General features: G+C 36.4%; 7 protein-coding genes across 11 annotated transcripts; 6 read left to right on the plus strand and 1 right to left on the minus strand.

Annotated features, from left to right (window-relative positions):
• The first annotated feature begins 3,926 nt into the window (after positions 1–3,926).
• On the plus strand, positions 3,927–5,807 carry LOC121217764 (thiamine thiazole synthase 2, chloroplastic). The gene is made up of 2 exons (XM_041093950.1): positions 3,927–5,127; positions 5,217–5,807. The coding sequence occupies exons 1-2, from the start codon at positions 4,228–4,230 to the stop codon at positions 5,382–5,384; spliced, it is 1,068 nt and encodes a 355-aa protein (XP_040949884.1). The 5' UTR covers positions 3,927–4,227; the 3' UTR covers positions 5,385–5,807.
• A 1,773-nt stretch (positions 5,808–7,580) lies between these two features.
• Positions 7,581–9,323, plus strand: LOC107905949 (pentatricopeptide repeat-containing protein At4g21170). Its single transcript, XM_041092660.1, has one exon. The coding sequence runs from the start codon at positions 7,581–7,583 to the stop codon at positions 9,321–9,323; it is 1,743 nt and encodes a 580-aa protein (XP_040948594.1).
• Positions 7,613–13,529, plus strand: LOC107905951 (nuclear transport factor 2B). 2 transcript variants are annotated; one of them, XM_041093952.1, is made up of 4 exons: positions 7,613–8,025; positions 12,308–12,412; positions 12,485–13,164; positions 13,245–13,529. In XM_041093952.1, exons 3-4 carry the CDS (start codon positions 12,865–12,867, stop codon positions 13,317–13,319), a joined length of 375 nt encoding a protein of 124 aa, XP_040949886.1. In that variant the 5' UTR covers positions 7,613–8,025; positions 12,308–12,412; positions 12,485–12,864; the 3' UTR covers positions 13,320–13,529. The 2 variants fall into 2 exon arrangements, with proteins under 2 accessions (XP_040949886.1, XP_040949885.1); XM_041093951.1 differs by lacking the exon at positions 7,613–8,025 and adding an exon at positions 11,217–12,129.
• On the plus strand, positions 9,709–10,933 carry LOC107905950 (probable dolichyl-diphosphooligosaccharide--protein glycosyltransferase subunit 3B). Its single transcript, XM_016832751.2, has one exon. It carries the CDS (start codon positions 9,709–9,711, stop codon positions 10,726–10,728), a length of 1,020 nt encoding a protein of 339 aa, XP_016688240.1. The 3' UTR covers positions 10,729–10,933.
• An 871-nt stretch (positions 13,530–14,400) lies between the features above and the next one.
• LOC107905947 (pectinesterase) lies at positions 14,401–16,994 on the plus strand. Its single transcript, XM_016832749.2, has 2 exons — positions 14,401–16,013; positions 16,096–16,994. Exons 1-2 carry the CDS (start codon positions 15,062–15,064, stop codon positions 16,785–16,787), a joined length of 1,644 nt encoding a protein of 547 aa, XP_016688238.1. The 5' UTR covers positions 14,401–15,061; the 3' UTR covers positions 16,788–16,994.
• A 717-nt stretch (positions 16,995–17,711) lies between these two features.
• On the plus strand, positions 17,712–19,957 carry LOC107905946 (CRIB domain-containing protein RIC10). Of its 2 annotated transcripts, none has more exons than XM_016832747.2 (5): positions 17,712–18,125; positions 18,312–18,518; positions 18,653–18,750; positions 18,862–18,946; positions 19,456–19,957. In XM_016832747.2, the coding sequence occupies exons 2-5, from the start codon at positions 18,461–18,463 to the stop codon at positions 19,644–19,646; spliced, it is 432 nt and encodes a 143-aa protein (XP_016688236.1). In that variant the 5' UTR covers positions 17,712–18,125; positions 18,312–18,460; the 3' UTR covers positions 19,647–19,957. The 2 variants fall into 2 exon arrangements, with proteins under 2 accessions (XP_016688236.1, XP_016688237.1); XM_016832748.2 differs by having other exon boundaries at positions 17,763–18,125; positions 18,357–18,518.
• Positions 19,958–20,393: 436 nt separating this feature from the next.
• LOC107905945 (RNA pseudouridine synthase 6, chloroplastic) lies at positions 20,394–24,322 on the minus strand. Of its 3 annotated transcripts, none has more exons than XR_001686637.2 (10): positions 24,004–24,322; positions 23,495–23,623; positions 23,124–23,378; positions 22,966–23,047; positions 22,710–22,825; positions 22,539–22,593; positions 22,191–22,302; positions 21,566–21,735; positions 20,701–21,104; positions 20,394–20,605 (listed from the first exon to the last, which is right to left on the minus strand). XR_001686637.2 is itself a non-coding variant. In XM_016832746.2 (10 exons), the coding sequence occupies exons 1-9, from the start codon at positions 24,234–24,236 to the stop codon at positions 20,823–20,825; spliced, it is 1,434 nt and encodes a 477-aa protein (XP_016688235.1). In that variant the 5' UTR covers positions 24,237–24,322; the 3' UTR covers positions 20,394–20,613; positions 20,784–20,822. The 3 variants fall into 3 exon arrangements, 2 of the variants coding, with proteins under 2 accessions (XP_016688235.1, XP_016688234.1); XM_016832746.2 differs by having other exon boundaries at positions 20,394–20,613; positions 20,784–21,104; XM_016832745.2 differs by having other exon boundaries at positions 20,784–21,104; positions 24,004–24,321.
• Positions 24,323–24,455: the final 133 nt, after the last annotated feature.

Here is a 24,455-nt window from a genome sequence, read left to right on the forward strand (position 1 = left end):
AGTTCTGATATAAGTGAAGATGAATTCTAAATGAGACATTACCTGTATACATCTGAAAATACATAGAAATTTGATATTTGACGAGCTCATCCCTGATTCTTGATATTCACACGAAATACTTGACTAACATGTTTGATGAAATTGTGTGTTTAGGCTATTAGCCAAATTTGCTTGGATGCTTTTTGTATGCTTACCTTAAATGTAAATAAATGGTAAGTTAATTTCCTGTTATACGAACTTACTAAGCACTAAGTGCTTACTATGTTTTATTTCCTCTGTTTTATAGTACTTCGAAAGCTCGTTGTGTTGGAAGCTTGGCAGAGATACTTCACACTATCCATCAGCTCGTTTCGGTATACAAAAGTAAATTAAATCTTAGGTTATAATGGCATGTATAAGCTAAAAGTGATCAAGAATGGCATGTATGTGTTTGGTTGAATTTAGCCATTGGAATGGCTTGTGATGAATATGTTTTGATGTGTAAATATATAAGGCTATATCATGTTTGGATGTTTAGTGTGAGATTGATATGGTTAATTTGTTAGTAATCTTATAAGTATTGTTTATATGCATTTTTGGTCAAATAGGCAAGTTTGGATATATGGATTTATAAGGTGATATATCATGTATAAGACTTTATTTTTTGTTGGTTTTGAATGTTTTGGATTGGTTTATGAATGTGTTAAAGTGTTAATGTAAGTGAAAGGCAAGTTTGGGTGAAAAATATGGCTTGGAAATGGCCTTATTTTGTCTACACGGGCGTGTGTCTCAGCCGTGTGTCATACATGGCTTAGCACATGGGCGTGTGTTTTGGTCGTGTGTCCTTTGCATCTTTAAAAATTCAAAACAGAATGCTCAGAACTGATCACACGGCCTGGCATACGGGCGTGTGGCTTGACCATGTGACCCCTGCACCTATACACGGCCTAGCACACGGGCGTGTGACTTGGCCGTGTTACCTAAGTCAGAGAGTTACACGGGTACGTACACGGGCTGGGACACGACCGTGTGTCCTATTTCGAATGCCCACACGGCCTAACCACACGGGCGTGTGTCCCCGCACATTCGAAAAAATTTGAGATCCTGCGAAAAATTCTCTAAATACCTGGTTTAGTACCGACTTGTTTCTAATGCATGTTTTGGGTCTCGATGACTCATATAAAGGACTTTATGAATATTATCTGACATGAATGTTAAATAATATGAAATGTTTGAATTTGCTCTGTTTATTTTGGTAATGCTCTGCAACCCTGTTTCGACGACGGATACGTGTTAGGGGTGTTACAAAATTGTTTGGCCATGTCAAAACGTGAGGGAGATGACATCACGATGTCGGTCCTGAATATTTAAAATTTTGCAATTTAGGCCCATTTCATGCTCGGGTTGAAAAAAGAGCTTTCATAAGCTTAATTAAGACTTAGATTTGATTGTTTAACATTAATTGAATGTGTTTGGCATTAGATTGCACGTGTAAAAGATTTATTACTGTATATTTGACTATAGTTGCTCCAACAACGAATGTAGCATTTTGTAGCTCAGACTCGACGATCAGGTCGGGCGAGGGGTGTTACATAGCATACAACAAAGTTACTAACCTTGATCACTTATCATACCTTGAATGGTTATTAGCATTCATGATACCATAAAGTCACCAAGAAACATACAATGAGATAAAACATACTTTCACTAATAATAACTTTGAGTCAAAAACTAAACAATAAGTTAAATATAGGATAATAACATATAAATTAACACGTACTAAATTAGAGATTACTCGACTACGATCTTCGTCTTCCTTTAACTCTTAACATCCCAACGTCGTCTTTAGTCGCGTACGATGACTTTAGCAAGAGAAATAATATTAGTTACACACAAACACATGAAAACACAACAATTTAACATAGTTTGTATTTTGTTCATTTTAGTCCCTTTATCCGAAATACTTGTATCTTTTGATATTTAGCATCGAATCAAAATCCAATAATTCATTACTAGAGACCTCAAACTTTTAATTTATAGTATAATTTCTTAACAATTTTTAATCTATTCAATTTAGTCCTTAATGTCATAAAATTAATTATAGGGCTTAAGTTGAATTTCTAATTAAATCTAATACCTTTCACAACATTTTAATGTAGTCCTAACATAATCTATACATATCCTTTATAATTCATCATCATTAAACTCCAATTTCACTAAAATTCAACAATGATAACTTGATATAAACTTAACAATCTGAAAATCTATCACTTGAGCTAACTTCATTAAGCTTAAATGACCTAAAATCTATAAAATTTTAAAAGGAAAAGACTTGATTACCTTGATAAATTTGGACCGAATGGCTAATAGAACAAAGATAATTTTTTTCTTCTTCTTTCTTTCAAGCTTTAGACGACAAAACTAGAAAAAGATGGTGACTTTGTTCTCTCTCACTCGCTTAAATATATATACTTTAGATTAATGAATTAATTAAACTTAATTAACTTAAATAGTTATAATACATAACTAACTTTCTTAATTAAAAATTGAGTGGGTGAATCATTACTCCACTATCCATGTTATACAAATGATTAAATAATCATTTGACCCTTGGTTGAATAACTAATTCAACTCTCTAACATTTTCTAAATTAAAACTTAATAATGATTGCACTTTTACAATTTAGTCCCTATATTATAGTTAACCGCTTTCTCGATTCAATTACCTGACCATCCAATAATATACTTTCCATACTAAATATGTAAATCATCCATTCAAAAATTTACTAACTCTATGTACGGTATTCAGCTTTGAAACCATATTTTTTTACACTGGCTAAAATTGAGTCGTTACAAATCTGATGGCCAATGTCAAAAATTGAAGAATAAAGCTATTCGAATTTTGGTTCGCATATTGGTGACGTTCAAAGTTGTTTTATGAAAAAAATACTAATATGTAGAAGATGAATGAAAGTTTACCCATCTAATCGGTGTTGGAGGTGAGAATGAAGAAGGCCATACAACAACAATTTTAACAATCTAGTGACTTAAATGAAAACTTTCCAATAACTTAATGACCATTTTCTAACTTTTTAAAGTTGAGTGACCAAATCTTAAATTTATTAATAATTCAGTGACCTTAAATGTAATTTATCCTAAAATAAAAAAGTAAATGATATGTATTAGTAATTTTATAAAGTAAAATTACACTGGCTAAAATTGAGTCGTTACAAATCTGATGGCCAATGTCAAAAATTGAAGAATAAAGCTATTCGAATTTTGGTTCGCATATTGGTGACGTTCAAAGTTGTTTTATGAAAAAAATACTAATATGTAGAAGATGAATGAAAGTTTACCCATCTAATCGGTGTTGGAGGTGAGAATGAAGAAGGCCATACAACAACAATTTTAACAATCTAGTGACTTAAATGAAAACTTTCTAATAACTTAATGACCATTTTCTAACTTTTTAAAGTTGAGTGACCAAATCTTAAATTTATTAATAATTCAGTGACCTTAAATGTAATTTATCCTAAAATAAAAAAGTAAATGATATGTATTAGTAATTTTATAAAGTAAAAATTAAGATTTTTTTAATACTACAACTATCGTTAAACTATATATAAAATTACTATATCCTATTATGTCGCCCTTCATTTTCTAAAAATTTAAATCATTTACTTTTATTTTATTAATGTAAATAAAATCTAGTAAATTTTAATAATATTATATTTATTATATATATACATTTTAATTTAATCTCTTGACTAGTGACTGGTCATTTTCTATTGTCATTTACTAATTTAATGTCTTAACTAGTGAATGGTCAATTTCTTCTGTCATTTACATTTTCTGTTGTCATTTACTAATTTTAATCGTACCGGTAACTAATATCGCCATCATTAACTTACAGTCCGTTCAAAAGAAATCTTAATGATTATTTTGTTTAGGGGTTGTGAATTTTCCAGAAGAAAGCCGAAGGATCCTAGCAGCAGGAGATACCACTATACCCATATCCCAAGCTAATAGCAAATTTCCAAGCATTATGAACCGTTCAAATTTTATCTTCTATCACTGCTTTTCAGATTTTTTGAGCAGATATTTTGATCCAGCTTCAGCACTCCAGTTCAGATATTTTCAGCTCTCCCCCCTGCAAACAAGCTTAAATAACACCCCAAGTTGATACTCGTTACCATATCCCCTCCATTTACCACACAAACGCACCCCAAAAATAGTTTTGACCCATTCAATGGCAGCCATGGCAACAACCCTCACTTCACTGTCTTCCACCCCTAAACCATCCTTCTTAGACCACAAGTCATCCTTCCATGGCACCCCTTTAGCTTCTCGCTTTACTCCCATTAAATCCTCCTCCCAAACCGCCACCATTTCCATGTCCTTAACCCCTCCTTACGACTTGCAGTCCTTTAAATTCCAACCCATCAAAGAATCCTATGTCGCTCGTGAAATGACACGCCGTTACATGATGGACATGATAACCTATGCTGACACCGATGTTATCATCGTCGGCGCCGGCTCTGCAGGTCTCTCCTGTGCTTACGAGATTAGTAAAAACCCCAACATCCGTGTCGCCATAATTGAACAGTCTGTTAGCCCCGGTGGAGGCGCATGGCTCGGTGGCCAACTATTTTCAGCCATGGTTGTGCGGAAACCGGCTCACAGATTCCTTGACGAGCTCGGCATCCAGTACGATGAACAAGAAGACTACGTAGTGATCAAGCACGCAGCTCTGTTCACCTCAACAGTCATGAGCAAGCTCTTGGCAAGGCCTAACGTGAAGCTATTCAATGCTGTGGCTGCTGAGGATTTGATCGTGAAGGAAAACAGAGTCGCCGGTGTGGTTACAAACTGGGCTTTGGTGTCAATGAACCATGACACACAATCTTGCATGGACCCAAACGTGATGGAGTCCAAGGTTGTGGTCAGTTCTTGTGGGCATGACGGACCATTTGGAGCCACCGGAGTCAAGAGATTGAAGAGTATTGGGATGATCGATAGCGTCCCTGGAATGAAGGCACTGGATATGAATACTGCCGAGGATGCAATTGTTAGACTTACCAGGGAGGTTGTGCCTGGCATGATTGTTACGGGAATGGAAGTTGCAGAGATTGACGGAGCCCCAAGAATGGTAACCTTATCCTCGTGTTTAGTGACTAGGAACATGTTCCCTGTGGAGTAAAATAATGTTATTGACAAAATGTTGGTTTGATTTTGCAGGGTCCAACATTTGGAGCAATGATGATATCAGGGCAGAAGGCAGCACATTTAGCCTTGAAGGCATTGGGACAGCCAAATGCGATAGACGGGACCTTCAGCGAAGCTGAAAGAGTACAACCGGAGTTTGTTCTTGCTGCTGCTGAAACAGAGGAGATTGTGGATGCTTGAACATATTTGATAGGGGGTTTGGTTTTCAGGGAATGGACTCCATAAAGATTATACGTAAATGAAACTAGACCGTTCTGGAATGGTGTGTGTGAAAGACTGGAGCTGGACAAAAGGAGGACTTTTGCTTTGAGTTTTGGTTTAATTGAGTTATGCTTAATGTCCATATTATCTTAGAAAATGAAGAGAAAAAAATGTTGTGCAATATTAAATGAAGGAAAGGTGAATGTTGCTGCAACTCCAGGTTGTGGGCCATACCTGAAACCCCTGGGTTTGAGCAGAGATGCATTATTACCACTAATGTGTTATCGATATGCCCTTCTGGACCTTGAACAATTTGTAAGCCCCTTTCAGAACAAAAACAGAAAGCAAATTGTAATCCCTTTTGTTCAATAACAAAACTTGCAACCTAAAAGGAATTAGCTATGCCAGTTGTCTAAAAATTTTATTGAAAGAAGCTCAAGTCTTTAAAATTGGCTAAGGTTATTTTCCTTTAAAAGGACTAAAGCAAAAGCGACATGATTAAAGACGTCATTAAAATCCAAGTGCTGAAATTGGATTTTAATTGCTCATTGCCGATTGGACCTTTAATTTAAACCCAATTGCACCCTTCCCAACCGAATCAATCACCACTTTAATCCATTTGAGTTTCTTTGCTATTCCTCTGCCCGATATTTAGATATGATTTGGATATTCGTTTAAGGTGGAAGATTTCTCAAGTAAGTTACGCCTGATTTAAATATAAACCGAATTTGGATTTTAATACCTATAATCCATTTTCTATTTTTATATATATAAAAATTAAATATATACCACAAAATTTTAGTTGTACCATCAAATTTAAATTTTGATTTTAACGATTTTATCTAATATAAAAAATAAAAATATTTTTATAATAATATAAGTTATTTTTTAAAACTATAAATTTTAGCTGATTTTCTAATTCTTATATTCTGAGTTGGAATTGGTTACTAACACCAACTTCATTAACCAATCATGGGTGTTAAAACTAGATTAAATCAGTTAAATCGAGAATTAATGGTTTAATCAGTTCAATCAATATTATAAAATTAAAAATTTAAATTAGTAAAAAAATCAATTGAACTAAGTAAACGATTGATTAAAATATCATTTGAATGAGATTTAAGTTAGTTTAAATATTTAATTTTATAAATAAATGCTTATCTTGGTATTATTATTTATTTATATTTATTAATTATATTCTTTTTTTTCCTTTTTTTTTACTTTATGATTTTTAAAATTTTGTTAGAACCAAAATAGTCACTTTTATTTGTCACAGGTTACATTTAATCATTTATGTTTGAAATATTACATTTTACTTACTTACGTTATCGTATTGTAACATTTTAATCACTGAGCTGTTAATTGCCATCAATGGTGTAACGATAAGCTGACATGACAGGTTAAATCATTATTTCAAACAAAAATTTTAGGTTAAATTCTACCATTGGTCCCTATATTTTTATCATTTTGAGCAATTTATCTTTTATGTTCTTTTAACTTTTCTTCTTTTTTTCATTCTCTTCTGCTTCTACCTCTGTTTTCCTTCCTTCTTCATTTCTTTTTAACGTAGTTTTTCTATGTTTTTCATTTCTTAAAATTAGTCCACAGGCTTGTCTCATTCGGAAAGAATTAAATTGTTCAAAAAAAAATAAAAGTATAGGGACTAGTTTTAACAAATGGAAATTATAGAAAAACTATGTTAAAAGAAAATGGAGATAGGAGAAAAATAGAGGAAGAAGCAGAAGAGAATCAAAAATGAAAAAAAAAAGAAAGTTAAAAAAACATAAAAGAAAAAAATTAAATTGCTCAAAACGAAAAAATATGGGGACTGATTGTATAAATTAACTTAAAATTTTTGTTTAAAATGATGATTTAACCTACCATGTCAGCTTACCTTTACCGTTAACGGGCTCAGTGATTAAAATGTTATAATGCGATAATGTAAGTGACTAAAACATAACATTTTAAACGTTAGTGACTAAAATGTAACTTGAAATAAATAAAAGTGACTATTTAGATAATTTAGGTTAAATAATAAACTAATCATCTAATCAAAGACCATCGATACAGTTTTACCCAAACCCGATTCAATGCATCTACTTGAGGAAAAAAAATGCTTCTCGAAAAAAGTACTTTCTCAAGCGACGGAGAGTGTAAACTCTAAACTGAACTCCAATGAAGTTTCACTGCCGCTCTCACCGTTTTATGAAACCTTTTTCAAGCCTTACACCAAGGCAAAGAACAAATCGTCCTTCTTCTTCTTCTAATTGGAGAACTCAAATCAAACAAACCCAGCTGGTTTCCCAAGTCTCATCCATTCTCTTACAAAGACATAACTGGCCACCCCTTCTTCAAACTCTCAACCTCTCCTCCAAACTAACCCCATCTCTCTTCCTCCAAATTCTCCGCAAAACCCAACATCAACCCCATCTCTCTCTCTCTTTCTTCAAGTGGGTCCAAACCCATCTGGGTTTTAAACCTGACCTCCTCTCCCACTGCCATATTATCCGAATTTCACTCGGCTCGGATGTTTCCCCATCCCTAGACCCCCTTTTACACTCCCTGATTCAGTCGCATCCTCCACCACTAGTTGCAGATTCTATGGTTCAAGCTTGCAAAGGTACAAATTTTGATTTCACTGCTTTAAGTTCGTTGATCAAATGTTATTCGAAAAAGGGTCTTTTTATGGAAGGATTTGAGGTGTTTAGGAAAATCAGAAGCTATGGTTTTACTCCTTCAATAAGTGCTTATAATGAGCTGCTTGATGCTTTACAGAGAGGAAATGAGGTGAAACTAGCTTGGTGTTTTTTAGGTGCAATGATTCGAGATGTCGACCCTGATTCATTTTCTTGGTCATTGGTTGCTCAAATTCTTTGCAAAAATGGGAATTTTGACAAAGTTGTTAAATTTCTGGAGAAGGGCATTTATAATACTAAAATTTATGATCTTCTTGTTGATTTTTATAGCAAAAATGGGGATTTTGAAGCTGCATTTCATCGATTAAATGAGATGAATAATAGAAAGCTTGATGTTAGTTTTTGTACATATAGCTCAGTACTTGATGGGGCTTGTAAATATAATGATAGTGAAGTGATGGAGAGGATAATGAGGATAATGATAGAGAAGCAATTCCTTCCAAGATGCCAATTTTTCGGAAATGATTCGATCATCCAAAAGCTTTGTGATTTGAGGAAGACACATGCAGCTGAAATGATGTTTAAGAAGGCTTGTGGTAAGAACATTAGATTACAAGATGATACTTATGGATCTTTGTTAAAGGCAATGTCTCAGGTCGGAAGAATAGATGAAGCTATAAACATGTATCGAACGATGTTGAAAAGGGGAATTAAGGTAAAAGACAGTTGCTATTGTGCATTTGCAAATGTTCTTTGTAAGGAAGATCAATCTGGTGATGGATATGGATTGTTGGTGAATATTATGAAACAAGGACATCATCCTTGTCCTTCCCAATTGTCCAAATACATAGCATCACTGTGTAGAAGGAAGAAATGGAAAAAAGCTGAAGAACTCTTGAATCTAATGCTAAAGAAAGGGTTATTGCCTGATTCAGTTCCTTGTTGTTTGCTGATGGAGTACTATTGCTTTAATAAGGAGATGGACAAAGTTGTTGCATTGCATTATGAGATGGTGAAAGTGGAGGGAAGTTTAGATGTAACGACATACAACACGATTCTTGAAGGGCTGTGGAGGGAAAAGAAAGCAGAAGAAGCAGTCGGGGTGTTTGATTATATGACGGGGTTGAACTTGGTTAATAGTGCAAGTTTTACTATCATGATCTGTGAGCTCTGCCACATAAAGGAAATGAGAAAAGCTATGAAAATTCATGATGAAATGTTGAAGATGGGGTTTAAACCTGACAAGGGTACATACAAGCGATTGATTTCTGGATTTAAGTAATAGATATAGGTAGTGCATATATCACATTCACATGGCCATTTGATTATTAGGTTATGTAGAGCATTCAAGTTTGGGTCTCGAAACCTTACTCCTTCATTTAGATATATATATTTTATGATTAAAGTATCTTTCATCTCCATTTAGATTCATGAAGACCATCTAACAACCTTGTTTCTAAGGTTTAAATTTGTTCTCAACACTTGTTGGAGAGACGGAAAAGAATATATATAAACTTCTAGATTATATAAAAAAAAATCTTAGTATGAAACGGTGTCGTAAGAGTGGAGTTCAATGTCAATTCAAAGTCTTCCGGTTCAATCGAATGATAAGCCTGACCAATATACCATAAACACAAACAATCCCAACCGGAAAAAAAGGAGTAAAAATGGCGGCTCATTTCTTCACACTCTCGATCATTACCCTTTCTCTCTTCGTTGTAGCTTCCTCAGGTGAACTGGAATCAGAGCTAGTAGCCGATCTCCTAACTCTACAGTCCGAATCAAAATCAGGAGTCATCCACTTAGACGACCGAACCGTATCCAAATTCCTAACCTATCCCCGAATCCCTCGTCCTTACTCTTTTCTCATCTTCTTCGACGCCGCCAATTTCCACGACAAACCTGAACTCCGCCTCCGGGAACTCCGCCGGGAATTCGAAATCGTCGCCTCGTCTTTCATCACCAACCACAACAGCTCCAACACCAAGCTCTTCTTCGGTGACATCGAGTTCCGCGAATCCCAATCTTCCTTTCAGCTGTTCGGCGTCAACTCCCTCCCCCACGTTCGCCTCGTCGGCCCCACGGCGAAATCCTTGAAAGATGACTCGGATGTAATGGACCAGGGCGATTTCTCCCGTTTGGCCGAGTCAATGGCCGAGTTCGTCGAGTCCAGAACTAAACTCACCGTGGGTCCCATCCATCGCCCTCCCGTTCTTTCTAAAATGCAACTGGGTCTCATCACTGCCCTTTTGTTACTCTGTTTACCCTTGGTCGCCAAAAGGATCTTCGCCGGCGAAACCCTCATACACGATCCCAAAATTTGGCTTTCCGGAGCCGTTTTTGTTTATTTCTTCAGTGTTTCGGGTGCAATGCATAACATAATAAGGAAAATGCCCATGTTTTTGGTGGATAGGAACGATCCAAACAAATTGGTTTTCTTTTACCAAGGATCAGGAATGCAGCTTGGAGCAGAAGGGTTCGCGGTTGGTTTTCTGTATACTGTTGTGGGGTTATTGCTAGCTGTCGTGACCCATGTCCTTGTCTATGTTAAGGATGCAACAGCCAAACGTTTGGCGATGCTTTTTACGCTTTTAGTTTCCTTCTGGGCAGTGAAGAAAGTGATTTTGTTGGACAATTGGAAGACCGGGTATGGGATTCATGGGTTCTGGCCTTCCAGTTGGAATTAAAGAGATTATCATTTTTTGTTTTCCCGGTTACTATGAGGTGAATTATGGTTTTAACATGGAGGTTTTAGTTGACAAATCGATACTAATTTAGATACTTAAATTGTATAACTTTGCCTGGAATTTTTGGCTTATAGAACATTATTTTGTTACAACTTGACATCTTTGCTTGAAAAATCAATTTGCATACTTTAACCATAGCGTTCCACATTATGCGTCCACTTATTTCTATTTCTGTGCTGCGTCAGGCTTTACATGTTTAGCATTGATGCTTTCGCTAACCCTCGTTTCAGTCTCTGGGTTTATAAATGAAGGCTTACATGCATGGGATAAAATCTTGTGGAGAAATAAAATTTGCTGCCCTTGCTTAGTTATCTACTTATTCATGTCTACGTTTGCCTTTACTTTGTTCTCTGCTTACACCTCTAATTTCGTGCACCAAAAATACTAATCTAATCTTTGTAATTGTTATTAGTGATGCTTTAAGTATCTGCCGAAGCATAGATTGGAAAATGTCTTGTAGGATTTCATATCCTAAGCTGCAAAGGAATCCTGTAGACATATGAGAACCATAGTTTTGATTTGGAAAGACACTAATCATATCTGTGTTTGGTGGTATCGATACAGGATTCTCTAAACCAAACTTTAATGTCCAAGTTGAATTCAAGCCTTGGACACCTTTTACTTGCCATGGTTCTTAGGATTTGTTTATGTCCAAGTTCCTGATGTTTTGTATCATATAAGTTAGCAGTCTTCTTATGTCAGTCACGTTTAGAAGTTGATGTTCTTGATCAATAGAGTCACATCTAGAGCAGTAAACCGTTGACTGCACATTAAACATGGATGGGTTTTATATGGCTTATGCTCCATGTAGCAAACTTCTTGCATGCACGCCAGCAAACTGCTTAAGACAAGCAGTGGGAAAATTCCTTTTTCATGGCTCATACTCCATGGGTGTTCAGATTGGCCAGGGCATAAAAGAACACACATTTCATGTTATTTCTTCCTGGTTGAAATGCTGGTTTCTTTTCTTGTTTAGTAACTCATGAACCTGAATTCTTTTGAGTTATTTTGGGGATCATGCTATGTTTTCTGTCTATTGAGAGGGTGAAGAAGAATGATTTTTGTTGACTAGATACTTGATCAGTGCTTGAGAAATGAGAACACATCAGCTTAGGGCTATACTACTTGAGGTTGATTAAAGTTGCAGTCAGGTTTAGGCCCTAAGCATCTCAGTTTCTCAGATTGATTAATGTGAAAAACCATGAATTTCATACCCTTGATTATTTGAAAACCTACAACCCCTGTAGATTCAAAGTATTTTCCGAGGGCTCCCTTGTTGATGACTTTTCCAAACCAAATTAGCTCCTTGGGTATATTTGGTTGTTGGACCTTGTTCTTCAGGTAAAAAATTCTATATATTTCATACAAAAAAACAGAACTAAGTATTTTTTTAAATAGTTTCACTTCTATGGTAGGGATCTAAATACTCGCGCCTATTACACTGATTTAGCTGATTATGGAGATTTGGACCACTGGCTAAGTGTAGATATGGTATCTAATAAAACTCTCTGTGGTCCAGTTTCTGGCATTTGGAATCGGTTCTAAAGAGGATAAGTTTCTCAGGGGGAAAGAAAAGAGAATATATTCCAAACTTTCGGCCCACCTCCTACTTCACTTTCTTAAGGTGTTCTTTTTCTTTCCCTTTTTTAAACTTTTACTAAAAGAGATTGCTGCTGAGTCACTCACGACCATACAGGGCTTTTACACATCACAAAAAGGTAGCTGTTAAGTCATTTGGACGGCTAGTAAAGGCTCTGAACTGTGGTTTCAATCCTCCATCCAATCCAACTTTGCGTATAATTGCAGGCAGCGGTGTCTGATTCCTCATCCTACAATTACAATCGCACCCCTCATCTAGTTGGAGGAAATCTCTACCCTTTTAAGCTGAAGGCAAATGAATATGGGGGTACTATAGTCATCTAAATGGTAACCCGGGAGACAGTCCCTTTTGGTTGCTTAGCTTAGTCCACATGTTATTCTCTTAATGTCATATATTCATCCAACCTTATATTCCCATGGCATGGTGACTCTCGAGGAGGAGGGAACCTTTTGACTATTATTGAGAGATCATAACAAATGGAAGAACAAATTGATTTGGTGGGGAAGGCATTTGCGGATCATTACTACCATCTCTTTGATAATGATCGGCCTGCATTGTCTTCTCTCTACAAGCCCTCCTCCATGTTGACCTTTGAGGGCCATAAGATACAAGGTGTTGAGGACATCACTGCTAAGCTTACCAGTCTGCCATTTGATCAATGCCGACATGTAATCAACACCATAGATTCGCAACCTTCTTTCTCTGGCGGCATTGTCGTCTTCATCAGTGGCAGTCTCCAGTTGCCTGGAGAGGAGCACCATTTACGGTTCAGCCAGGTTAGGTATTTCTTACTCAAAGCTTGGTTCTCATTCTTAATTAATACAATTTTAGTCTCTAATTTTTAATGGTATAACAGATGTTTCATCTAATCCCCATGCTTGAAGGAAACTTCTACGTGCAGAATGACATATTCCGCCTGAACTATGGATGAATGGTTCTTTTTCCCATTCAATCATTTGTTGTTCAACACACATTTCTTGGATAAAACTCTATAATCACTGATCAATTTGTTCCTTTAGTATCGTTATATTCATTGTTGTCTGCATTTATCCTCCTCCTTGGATTACTAAAGCTGTAGTTTACATCAAAGGCTGCCTGCCTGCATTGTTATTTCGGTTTAATATAATAAGAGATTGCGATATCGATATTCGAGTTTTAAGCTTAAACGTTACCTGCTAAGGTTGACAGCTGACTCCGCATTCAAGTACTAAACCTAGTTTATGGATGGATCAGTCAGATGGGATCCTTTGAAAAGCTAGTTGGGCCATTTTGATTTATTTGTTCGTGGACCATTTCGAATGGGTAATTGTTTGGGATGGGCTAAGAGTAAACAACTCTCTAGGTATTGTAAAGAAACAGCAAGATTAAAGCAAATATCAATGTCCTTTTCGAGTTGAAAGATAAGAACCCAGAACCATAAACTAGTATAAGTTTATGTAAATTTAAGTTTTTAAAATACGTTTAGTTGTTCCCCCTTCAAATTTAATAGAAGTTGGCCTTGCACTCTTGTCGTTTTTCCAATAAATCATGTTGGGTTCCTCCAAATTTATAAATTTAAGTTTTTTAAATACGTTTAGTTGTTCCCAATGTTTAAACTTAGACAAAGTTCTAGGAAGAAAAGATGAAGAAGGGTAAAGGAAAAAGGACAATAATAAATATTTATTTAAAAAAAAAGAATGGTAAACAAAGGTAAGTAGAGTAGGTGAAGTGATTGAATTTATCGCTATCGTTCAAGCAAATCAATGAAATGCTGTTGTTTGTGGCAAGAGTTCCCATTGGGTTTATTGTTCTTTTAATGGTGATATTCAGCAATTCCATGATGGCTCACATTATAAGCGGATCTAAAATCCTCCACTTGGATTCTAAAGTGGCAGACAGTGCCATCATGATCCCTTGCTTTTCCTAAGTCATCGCTCAATAGATTTTATTCAAAAGCTGGACGTGTTCTATTATAAATAACCAAGCATTCACATACATATGTGCTTCATTTTGTATTCTTTAGTAAGTATTGTTTTTGTTCCAATTTGATTATATTTATGTTTTTAAAAGTATTGGGTGTGTTTCCGTATTAAAATATTGTCTCAGCCGAATATGTGTAAGATAATGATATGCACCTTATGCAATGTCTTTGAGCACTCCTCGTGTATTTATGAACCATTTGAACATGTAGCAATTTCATAACCATTCAACAGTTTTAGTTGAATGTTTCAAGCACTCGGAAAATTGTCAATAATTAAAGATAATAATGAGAAAGGTTTGATGTTTAGATTTAGTTGAAGGAACAAAAGGTTCGACCTTGTTCCTGAGCTAAATAGCCTTAGCTCTAATGTTGCCGCTTAGCCATTGAGGGACCCGGAGAAAAGGAACAGCCTAAAGCATGGTTACAAATGTCCCAGTTTTCCAAAGTTGACAAATGATCCACTGAGAAAACTTGATCATCTCAAGACTCAAATCCTGGTTAATGATAACTTCCATCTTCATTCATGGCGTTAATTATTTACCTTTTTTTTTTATTATCCATGTGTAACTGTTTCATACATTATCCCCTTATGTGCTTTACTTCAATGTTGTGATTAAGAAAATCCCGTACTGGACTCCCTTGCTTATTTAAGGATTATGTAGCGCAAAAGAGCCTACTACTGCAGTTAAGCGTATCAAGCTTACTTAAATACCATGGCTAATATCCGTCAGCCTTTACTAGACAGACCAAGAGGTTCTTACAGCAGGGATTGCCCCCTAATTTTCACATTGGTACTTCTAATATGCTTAGCTGCCCTGGTTGCTATCCCTTTAGTAAGATTCAGCTCCTTCGATGCTAATCATCCATATAAATATTGTGAGAGAGCTGTTGACCAGAAATCATGTTCAGCCTTGCTCTCTGAAGTAGCCTCAAAGACAACCGTGAGAACGAAGGGTGTTGATCTGCTACATGCTTTCTTAGAGCGATCTGCTTCTGATATACAAAATGTCATCAACCAGGCTCGCAACTTCAACGATGGAATCAATAATCGTAGAGAGCAAGCGAGTTCGGCTGATTGTCTGGAGTTGATGGAGTTATCCAGGGACAGGATCATGGATTCTATGGTTGGTGTTGAAAAACAAGATGTTAATTGGCATTCAAATGCTCAGGCGTGGCTGAGCAGCGTGCTGACAAACCATGTGACGTGCTTGGATGGGCTACAAGGGTCAGTGAGGACCCTTATGGAGCCAGGGCTCAGCGACCTTATATCGAAAGCAAGAACTTCCCTGGCCATTTTGGTTTCCGTTTCTCCTACGAAGACAGAATTCGATGACGACCCATTGACCGGTGGATTTCCATCATGGCTCAGCAGCAAGGATCGAAAGCTTTTACAGGCTTTGCCTAATGAAATCAAGGCCGACGTTGTGGTGGCCAAGGATGGGAGTGGCAACTACAAGACCCTAGGAGAAGCAGTGGCAACGGCACCAGATAAAAGCAAGACCAGGTACATAATTCATGTGAAAAAGGGTACTTACAAAGAAAACGTCGAGATTGGAGCAAACAAGAAGAATTTGATGATTGTTGGTGATGGCATGAACTCGACGATTATCACCGGTAGCCTAAATGTCATTGATGGATCCACAACCTTCAAATCAGCCACCGTCGGTAAACATCTTTACCTTAAAATACATCTTAATGCATACATATTCCTTTCAACACTATGGTTTATTTGCTTTCAATAATGCAGCGGCTGTTGGTGATGGATTTATGGCCCAAGACATATGGTTCCAAAACACAGCTGGGCCACAAAAGCATCAAGCTGTGGCCATCCGAGTTGGAGCCGATCAATCTGTTATAAACCGCTGCAAGATCGATGCTTACCAAGACACTCTTTACGCCCACTCCAACCGCCAGTTCTACAGGGATTCCTACGTTACCGGCACGGTGGACTTCATATTTGGCAATGCAGCAGTGGTGTTCCAGAACTGCAAACTCGTGGCCCGGAAACCCATGAACTCACAATCAAATATGGTTACGGCCCAAGGAAGATTAGATCCAAACCAAAACACTGGGACTTCGATCCAAAACTGTAATATACTAGCAAGTGCTGATCTTGAGCCCGTTAAAGGCTCCATCAAGTCATATTTAGGCCGGCCCTGGAAGGAGTATTCACGAACTGTTGTGATGCAATCCTACATTGGTGACCATATTGACCCTTCAGGTTGGTCGGTTTGGAGTGAGGATTTCGCTTTGAAGACATTGTACTACGGGGAGTACATGAACAGGGGACCAGAAGCTGACACTAGCAAGAGAGTGAAATGGCCAGGCTTTCATGTCATTACTAGCGCCGAAGAGGCCAAAAAGTTCACTGTGGCTGAGCTCATACAGGGAGGATCTTGGTTGAAATCTACAGGGGTGACTTTTAAAGAATGGCTGTAAATATATTCACTGCGACTCTTGTGTTTTTTTTTTTAATAAATGAAAGTCGTCCATCAACCCTTCCGCTGTAATAGTTTGGCTAAAATGGACACGAATTTAAGGTTTGAATCAAGCTTTAGTTCATTAACTAATCGATTGCTTTGAAGCAAGGGTAATAAGAAGTTACTGTTGTCTTACCCAATTCACTAAACTAAATTTGATGGTAACCTTTTACTTATAAATTAACCTTAGTTTCGTTGAACTTAAGAGAGAGATTTGCTGAGTATTCTACTTTGTACAAAAAAACCCAAGGCATATTCAAATTCGCCCTTTGTCTTTTAAAGCTGAGAAGGATCGGAAACCAAGAACTAAAGCTGTGTTTTATTCCAAGAGACAGCTGCTCCAAACGTGGCTACAACAACCAATTACATTTCAAAGATATTGTGTGGTTTCCAAAGAAATGCTTAGGAAATTTAGCTGTATCAGATTCCAAGAAGATGTTGGTCAGAAGCAGTTATAATATCATAATACCCCAGGAGGAAGACATTGTTAAAATCAGATTCATTGCCAGAAAATATTTTAAAGAGATGATGAGTATCCATGTGGGGGTCATGAAAAATCCATTATAATTGATTGACAATTATGGAAAGTTACGTTTATGTTAATGAACCAATTAAAAGGAATGGATGATTCCTTTTGGTCTTTGACTTTTGATTTCCATCCTTGGAGAATTAACAGTATAGAAGTAATAAGGTGAAAGAAAAAAAGGGAAAGTGAAAATTTTTTTTCAAGGAAGATTAAACGAAATTGAACAGGACATGTCCAAAACTGCAACATTTGGTGGGCAAAAGAAAAGCATTATATCGTTTTTGTCCTTCTCCCATATCTTCTGGTTTTTTTCCCCCGACTTAAAAAAGTATTTTATTAACTTTGACGGAGTAGCCTTGAAAATACATATAAAGTAGCAACAACAAATACTGTCTCAAGTCTCAATCTTGTGCTTTTTAACCAAATAAACAGAGCCACCACCCGATTTTTTTATGTCCCGACTCCATTCTTTGTTGTTTTTTTTTGTCTGTCAAGGCCCATATTATCTCACCTTTCATTTTGGGAGGTTCTTATTTAGTTTCATTTCATGCCCTTCCACTATCTCTTCTATTCCCTTGAGAGCCCTCTCTCTTATCTTCTTTCCCTTGAAGCCGCCATCTGCATTGCCTTTCCTTTTCTCTTCCTTGTTATCTCTGTTGGGTTTTCTTTTTCCTTTTTTATGTTTATCCGTTTGTAAAAAAAAGTTATACAAACAAGATGAAGAATGGAACCTTGCATCAATGCTTGGAGAAGATGGGGGGAATTTTATAGGTACATTAAAGTTGTTTATTTCTACACCTAAACGATCTATCTTTCATCTATTTATTATCATAATTTGCTTTAGTTCCAAGGATAGATACCTTGTTTCACGGGTAATATAGTCCCTCAATCACATGTAATTACTCCTCTGATACGCAGCAACTTTTTGTTTTTTTTTTGTATATATATATATAAAAGGTTAAAGCAACAAACTTCATGTCAAGTACAACTACTTTTCGGCAGGCAAAAGTCCAATCTCTTCCCATTTCTCATTTTTCTAGAGGTTCCTTCAACAATCAATCATTCTTTGAACCAGTTGCTCCATTGTATTCCTAGTCAACACCATCATGGTTACCAAGATGAAAGGGATCTACAAAAGTTTCAAATTCATTTCCCAAATCTTTGGTAAGGCCCCTTTCTGTCTCTTTCTTTATACATTCATTCCACAAATTTATGTATTTGGGTATGTTTCCTGGGTTAGTGTTGTGTTTTGATTGCTTTGGAACTGAAGTGGGAAAGGGGTATTTTGTTGTTTGTAGTTGTGAAGGAACGAGAGATGGAAATTGGGTATCCGACAGATGTTAAACATGTGACACACATTGGTTGGGATGGCTCTTCTGGCACTGCACCCAGTTGGGTAATGTTATCTCCAGTCTGTTCCATATTTGATTTAACATTCAAGTAAGTTGTAAGTCCGTTTGTGTTTATCTCTTTAACTGTGTTGCCTTGGCATGGACCTTTATTGCAGATGAATGAATTCAAGACAGACCCTGATTTCACAGCAACATCAATTGGTAACTCCAGAGATTCTAATCCTACATGGTCTTCTCAAGGCATGTTTTCTCTCAATTTTACCTTGTTTTTCTTTGATATGCTAATATGCGTGCATGATTTAGATGAAATAAAATAGTAGTCGAGAATATGCTATACATACAGAGAATAATAGTAGGATTTATTTTCTTTATTTATACTTGAAAACCAAGCATCCATCATCCCTAAAGCATTGTCAGATACCATGTGGAGAATTCTTAATATAAGAGTAAAACAATAAAATAGGGCCATTTCACGGGTCAGATGGACAAAGGGGAAATGTTTTATATATCTCAATTATATTGAAGCTAAGTTTTCCAAGACATGGAGAAAAGATTTTCAAACTATTTGCTCCCTTGGCTCTTCTGTCACGGGACAAAAACTGCCATATCTAGGGGAACCCTATATGCTACTAGTCCTAACTAGAGATCATTTTGGTGGTCCCTTTCAATAATTTTAATGGATCTTTATAACTCACTGCTATAGATATATATACGTCTTCTGATGGGGTGTTTCATTATTTAATAAACAGATTTTGAGCAATCAATGGGATGCCAACCTGCAACGGAGATGATGACAAACCTCTCTAGCACGGATCTCCCAGATATTCCTAAGAAACAAAAGCGAAAAAAGAAGACGTCTTCGTCCTCAAAATCTTCACGAACATCAAAGACCAGGGCTGCATATACTCAAATGGGCTCCTCCGCACAACTTCAAATATAAAGAGTGATCTGCATGTAATAAGATTTTTGTGGCTTTTACCTTCCTTTCAGTGGTCATTAAGACCAGAAGTGCAGGAATTTGGACCAAAAAGCTTGTGTAAATTAGAAAAACATATTTATTTTACAAAAGGGTAAAAGTAAATTAGCTTTGGGTGATAACTTGAACACAAAATGAATGATCCAGATGGGCTGGTAGTTTGTATTGGGTTGTGTTTGGTGGAAAGTTTTGCTAATTCAGATTATTGGCTCCACCAAGTTTGTAAAGGATTCTAATTTTTTCGTGTTGTTATGGATGAAATGACAGTATTTTTATGTGTTCGACCTCCAAGTTCATTTCACATGCATGAATGTCATACAAGTTTTGTTTGGAATTGGAAGTAATTGCCTTTGGAATGCCAGAGTATTTTCCTTTTTGATCCGTGTAGATATGATGCAGTGAAATTCCAATACTAACTGCATATTATGAGCATCAATCATAAATGAAGAGATGTATAAGTTCAGGCCAATCAAAATGGTTGCAGTGGAAGTTTTTTCTTGGGAATACAAAATCTTATGGGGCAAGGCTAAAGACTTTTTCCTGTTAAGCCATGAACCAGTTCAAGAACTTTCTTATGAGCTTTATTAGTGATTTTACTTAATAAAATAATTAAGGGAAGCTAGGGTGTAGATTAATTACATGCTGTAGCACATTTGAACTTCAGAGAATAAAATTGTAGTTGATTATTAAATTAAATTTAGATGGCAAGACTGAATCTGCAAGAGACTAATAAATTAAATTTTTAACTATTTAGTGCTCAACTATTTGGAAACAACATCAACCATATCTCACAACCACTACAAAGGTTACAAGAAAAATCACAACCCAAGGGAAAACGGAAATGGAGGATCTAGAAATTCAAAATGAGCCAAAGAGGGCCTTTCTAACTGGAAACATCTACAAATTGAAACTGCCACGTGACCCTGCAAAACATCACAAGGAGAAACAAAGATTATATATTGCAGGAACTCCTTACTTAAACAATGATCATCTGCCTTACTCCATCTATAGACTTTACCTTCATGCTGGTTACTAAAATTGTAGAGTCCCGTTGTAAATAGAAATGAGACCTTCACAACAAGATTAACACGAGGCATGTACCTTAAAATGACTGATTATCCTTGTCCCATCGTATACAATTTAAGCCATTCCAGTTCTCCACCAGGGAGATCTGGCTTCATAAAAGTGCTCACCATCATCCCATGAAATTTGACAAGCTTGCAGACCAATGGCAACCTTTGGCTCTTTCCCAAACCGGGCAAACCACTTTGTGACAGTCATTTCTTTATCACTCTCAGTAGTGTACTTTTTGTATTTACCAAATGGGTTAAGCCCAGGGTTTGCCATCTCTGCAATAGCAGCTGGCATGTACATCGAGTCGCCCACTATTGGTGCCCCACAGGCAGCCAGTTGTGCACGAACCTGCATCAAATGATAAGTAGTTATAAAAATCCACTCCTATTGCCAATACTATGAAAATTCACATTGAGCTTTGTTCTTTTCTGCTCCTCTCTATTAATTGAAGTACAAAAAACTAGCACCTAAATGAAGGTCGAGAGATGCAGAAATGGACTTGAGCAGTTCAGAAACAACTCTAAATATATCTGAATTATCAGGAATCAACAAACTCCATTTCCCCAAGCTTTAGGCTTTTAGATTTTCTAAAGCTCATCATAATCTAGACAAAATATTTGCTTAATATTAGGAACCGGTAGTCATCTCTAAAAGGAAAAGCATGCTACTAGACGTATGTCATTAAATTACGGCGGTTACCTTTCGAATGCCACCATTAACCAAGAAAAATGATGCTATGAAAGAAATGCATAGCTTAGACTGCATATCAAGTAAACTTGGAAGACTACAGAAAGAAATAACTTAATAACCTGATGAGTCCGACCAGTCAAAAGGTTTATTTTACACTCATAAGCACGATCTTTCGAGGGCCACTCAGAGTCCTCAATACAGTACTTTTGTTGAATGACAGGATCTGGCCAGGGAACCTCCTTGCATTCCATAACCTCAAGTTTACACAAGTACCATCCTTTAATAAAATCTGCAAGTCATATAAACTCCAGGCTTTAACCCATATTAGAAATGTTGAAATAGGACAGAAAGAAAATGCTAACGACCAAAAGAACTTCTGAGCAGACAATGTAAAAATATCTCGAGCAAATTAGTGGAGGGGGTTGAAATCTCCATGTAATTGCAGAAAACACGTAATAAACAACAACAGCAAAAAAAAACATCACACATCCAATCAAAAGCCTACAACTGTAATGCGATTATTTTCTACTAATCAAGTAGCTTTTAATACAGAACTTGGCATTCATATCAATTCATGAAATAGAAAGAGGGGAAAAGAGTGAGTGAGACATCATTTGGTCAGACAGGAGCAATATGGAGAGGGCTACATCTTTTATGTTCCATGTTTTTTCCTCATTCTTATCTCTTTTGGGTTTGGTTGAGAAATTAACTAGCATAATCAAAATGCTTAGGAGACAGCATTACCCTCTGAGACGAGTCTAGGAGCAACATTGATTGGACGCATATAGTGTGTTATTATTCCAATTGGTACAGGTGCAGCTGTGAGAGCAAGATATAGTTTCTTTACCTTTTTCTCCTGTTGTAATAAAACCAGAAAGCGTCAGTGCAACACAGACAAGCAAACAGACTAGAACAAAGCGAACAGATATCCATTTGCTAAATTAAACCTTATACACATTCATAGATAGTTAATTAATTAATCTATTTACTTTGAAAAAACACGACTTCACAGAAATATCAGCTATATTTACAAGTTAAAGCTCTCAAATATAACTACTGTCCTCAAATTATACAAACCTATTAGAAACTTACTCTGATTTTTCCATGAAAAATTGAGCAATACTCCTTAGTCCTAGCTAATACAACACTGCAAGTAAATTACTAGTTATTACTTAGCATACTAACACACAATGGAAATAAAATAATAAGAAAGAAAAGGCTATAATCAACCACAAGCAATGTAACATTGACAAGATACAATACCAGCCTTCCGTGCAATTATCTATCTGATGAGTAGTCTTCAATGGGGTGGAAAATCCCAATGCACGACTAGCAAATGTTGCACAACTTTCTTCTATATTGTCTGAAGTTCCTCCAACCTAGCAAGTTGAGATAGAATATAGATGTCATAATTCATCCACACCTCACATTTGCAAATATCGGATTTGGGCATGCATTAATAGAATAACTTTGCTAAGTTCAAATCACAATTGAAGAAATAAAGGAAGCAGTCACATACAGATGTACCGGCAGGTTTGTCCAAAACCACATAGGAGTCAGTCACAGCTATGATTCTTGATTTCCAGTCAATTTCATAACACCTGGTCTACATACAAGTTTCAATAGCATTACAATGAAAAAATAAATAAAGAAACAAGTGTAATAGTAGTGGTTCACCTTGGAAAACGTTTCGGGTGTACATGCACACGTAAGTATGTTCCAGCTTCAACAAACTGCTCAACGTGAGTTATACGGAAAGTTTTTTGCGCCTCCCGTACGGTTTTCCCCTTAATGGATGTTCTTTTACTTAAAACTGATGGTGCTGTTACTTCTTTAAATATCCTAATTTGCTCCGGGGTGGCACTTGGAGGAGGCTGTGGACACACAAGGGCATAATATACTGCTCCAAAATGGATGAGATCTGCAACAAACCTTCAAAGAATGAAATTTTGTATGTATCACTCTGTTCTTATTAATGAAAAGATCAGTGTATAACACCATAAATCACGTAGTTTAAAACAAAATAAACATAGAGGATAATAACTTACAGAGGAGGAAGATCTAGTGATTTACAGATGTACTCCAGAACAGGCCCTCCTTCTGAAACAACTAAGTGTTCAACTCTTGGAGGGCCATTTTCTGAAGGACATGGAAGCAACCGGTCATATTTGTGATAGCTGCAAGGGAAATGAATCTCAATTACAAAACATAGAATTACCATAAAAAAAGGATGAGTAAAATTATAAAGAAGGATAACCTCAATGTAGCACTACAAATAACAAAAGATCATCAAAACCTCAACAGGATTCGAGTTGGTATATCAATATTTATAGTTTCCTTTTGCTTGAACTCTCAAAATTTATAGTTGAAACAATAGAAAATAATAATAACAAAACTAAAACACACACCAAAAAAACATATAAACTAAGAAAGAGAACCACTTTTCCGGTTACCTAACTTTTTCTTAACATTTATAATCCGAAAGATATAATTTTTTTCTCTAAAAACTGATACCCGACAGCAAAAAAGGAGAAGAAAAAAGAAGAAGCTGAAGTACCCATTAACAGAAGTAGTCGTTGTTTGGGCAACATCCACTTTGGAAGATAAACAAGAAAGCTCTATCTTGCTTGAACTCAAGCAAGAAAAAACTGCACTCTTGCTATTCCTCTTGTAATGCTTATATAAAGAAGAAGACGCTAACGTTCGCCAGGAGGAGACTGGAGCACTGAGACTCCGGTAGCCATTGCTGAAGATTGAAACTAAACCAGCTGAGGCTGAACCCATCTTCATGGTTTAGCTAGCCTGAGGCAGTGTTGGTTTTGAGGGTTTATGATAAGATTATTCGGATAGGATTTGGCCCATTGTTTTGCGATTAACTTGGGAGGTTTTAGGCCTAATTCCTTTTTAAGCCGGTATCTCTATTACAGCCCAAACGTATCCGTTTGTTAGGACCGTTGTGAGTGGGACTGGTTTCGACGACGTCGTTTACATTTCAATCATGTACATCCA

The sequence above is a fragment of the Gossypium hirsutum genome, chromosome D05, assembly GCF_007990345.1.
Source record: "Gossypium hirsutum isolate 1008001.06 chromosome D05, Gossypium_hirsutum_v2.1, whole genome shotgun sequence".
NCBI lineage: Eukaryota > Viridiplantae > Streptophyta > Magnoliopsida > Malvales > Malvaceae > Gossypium > Gossypium hirsutum.

What these genes read in the sequence shown, in the direction of transcription:
- LOC121217764 (XM_041093950.1), top strand. Translation starts at nt 4,228, where the DNA reads ATGGCAGCCATGGCAACAACCCTCACTTCACTGTCTTCCACCCCTAAA. An exon ending in TTGACGGAGCCCCAAGAATG is followed by an intron (nt 5,128 to 5,216) that starts GTAACCTTATCC and finishes TTGATTTTGCAG; the next exon opens with GGTCCAACATTTGGAGCAAT.
- LOC107905949 (XM_041092660.1), top strand. Translation starts at nt 7,581, where the DNA reads ATGAAGTTTCACTGCCGCTCTCACCGTTTTATGAAACCTTTTTCAAGC.
- LOC107905950 (XM_016832751.2), top strand. Translation starts at nt 9,709, where the DNA reads ATGGCGGCTCATTTCTTCACACTCTCGATCATTACCCTTTCTCTCTTC.
- LOC107905951 (XM_041093952.1), top strand. Translation starts at nt 12,865, where the DNA reads ATGGAAGAACAAATTGATTTGGTGGGGAAGGCATTTGCGGATCATTAC. An exon ending in ACCATTTACGGTTCAGCCAG is followed by an intron (nt 13,165 to 13,244) that starts GTTAGGTATTTC and finishes ATGGTATAACAG; the next exon opens with ATGTTTCATCTAATCCCCAT.
- LOC107905947 (XM_016832749.2), top strand. Translation starts at nt 15,062, where the DNA reads ATGGCTAATATCCGTCAGCCTTTACTAGACAGACCAAGAGGTTCTTAC. An exon ending in CTTCAAATCAGCCACCGTCG is followed by an intron (nt 16,014 to 16,095) that starts GTAAACATCTTT and finishes TCAATAATGCAG; the next exon opens with CGGCTGTTGGTGATGGATTT.
- LOC107905946 (XM_016832747.2), top strand. Translation starts at nt 18,461, where the DNA reads ATGGTTACCAAGATGAAAGGGATCTACAAAAGTTTCAAATTCATTTCC. An exon ending in ATTCATTTCCCAAATCTTTG is followed by an intron (nt 18,519 to 18,652) that starts GTAAGGCCCCTT and finishes TGTTGTTTGTAG; the next exon opens with TTGTGAAGGAACGAGAGATG. An exon ending in CTGGCACTGCACCCAGTTGG is followed by an intron (nt 18,751 to 18,861) that starts GTAATGTTATCT and finishes CCTTTATTGCAG; the next exon opens with ATGAATGAATTCAAGACAGA.
- LOC107905945 (XM_016832746.2), bottom strand. Translation starts at nt 24,236, where the DNA reads ATGAAGATGGGTTCAGCCTCAGCTGGTTTAGTTTCAATCTTCAGCAAT. An exon ending in ACAAACCTGCCGGTACATCT is followed by an intron (nt 22,826 to 22,965) that starts GTATGTGACTGC and finishes TCAACTTGCTAG; the next exon opens with GTTGGAGGAACTTCAGACAA. An exon ending in TGACTGGTCGGACTCATCAG is followed by an intron (nt 21,105 to 21,565) that starts GTTATTAAGTTA and finishes CATTTGATGCAG; the next exon opens with GTTCGTGCACAACTGGCTGC.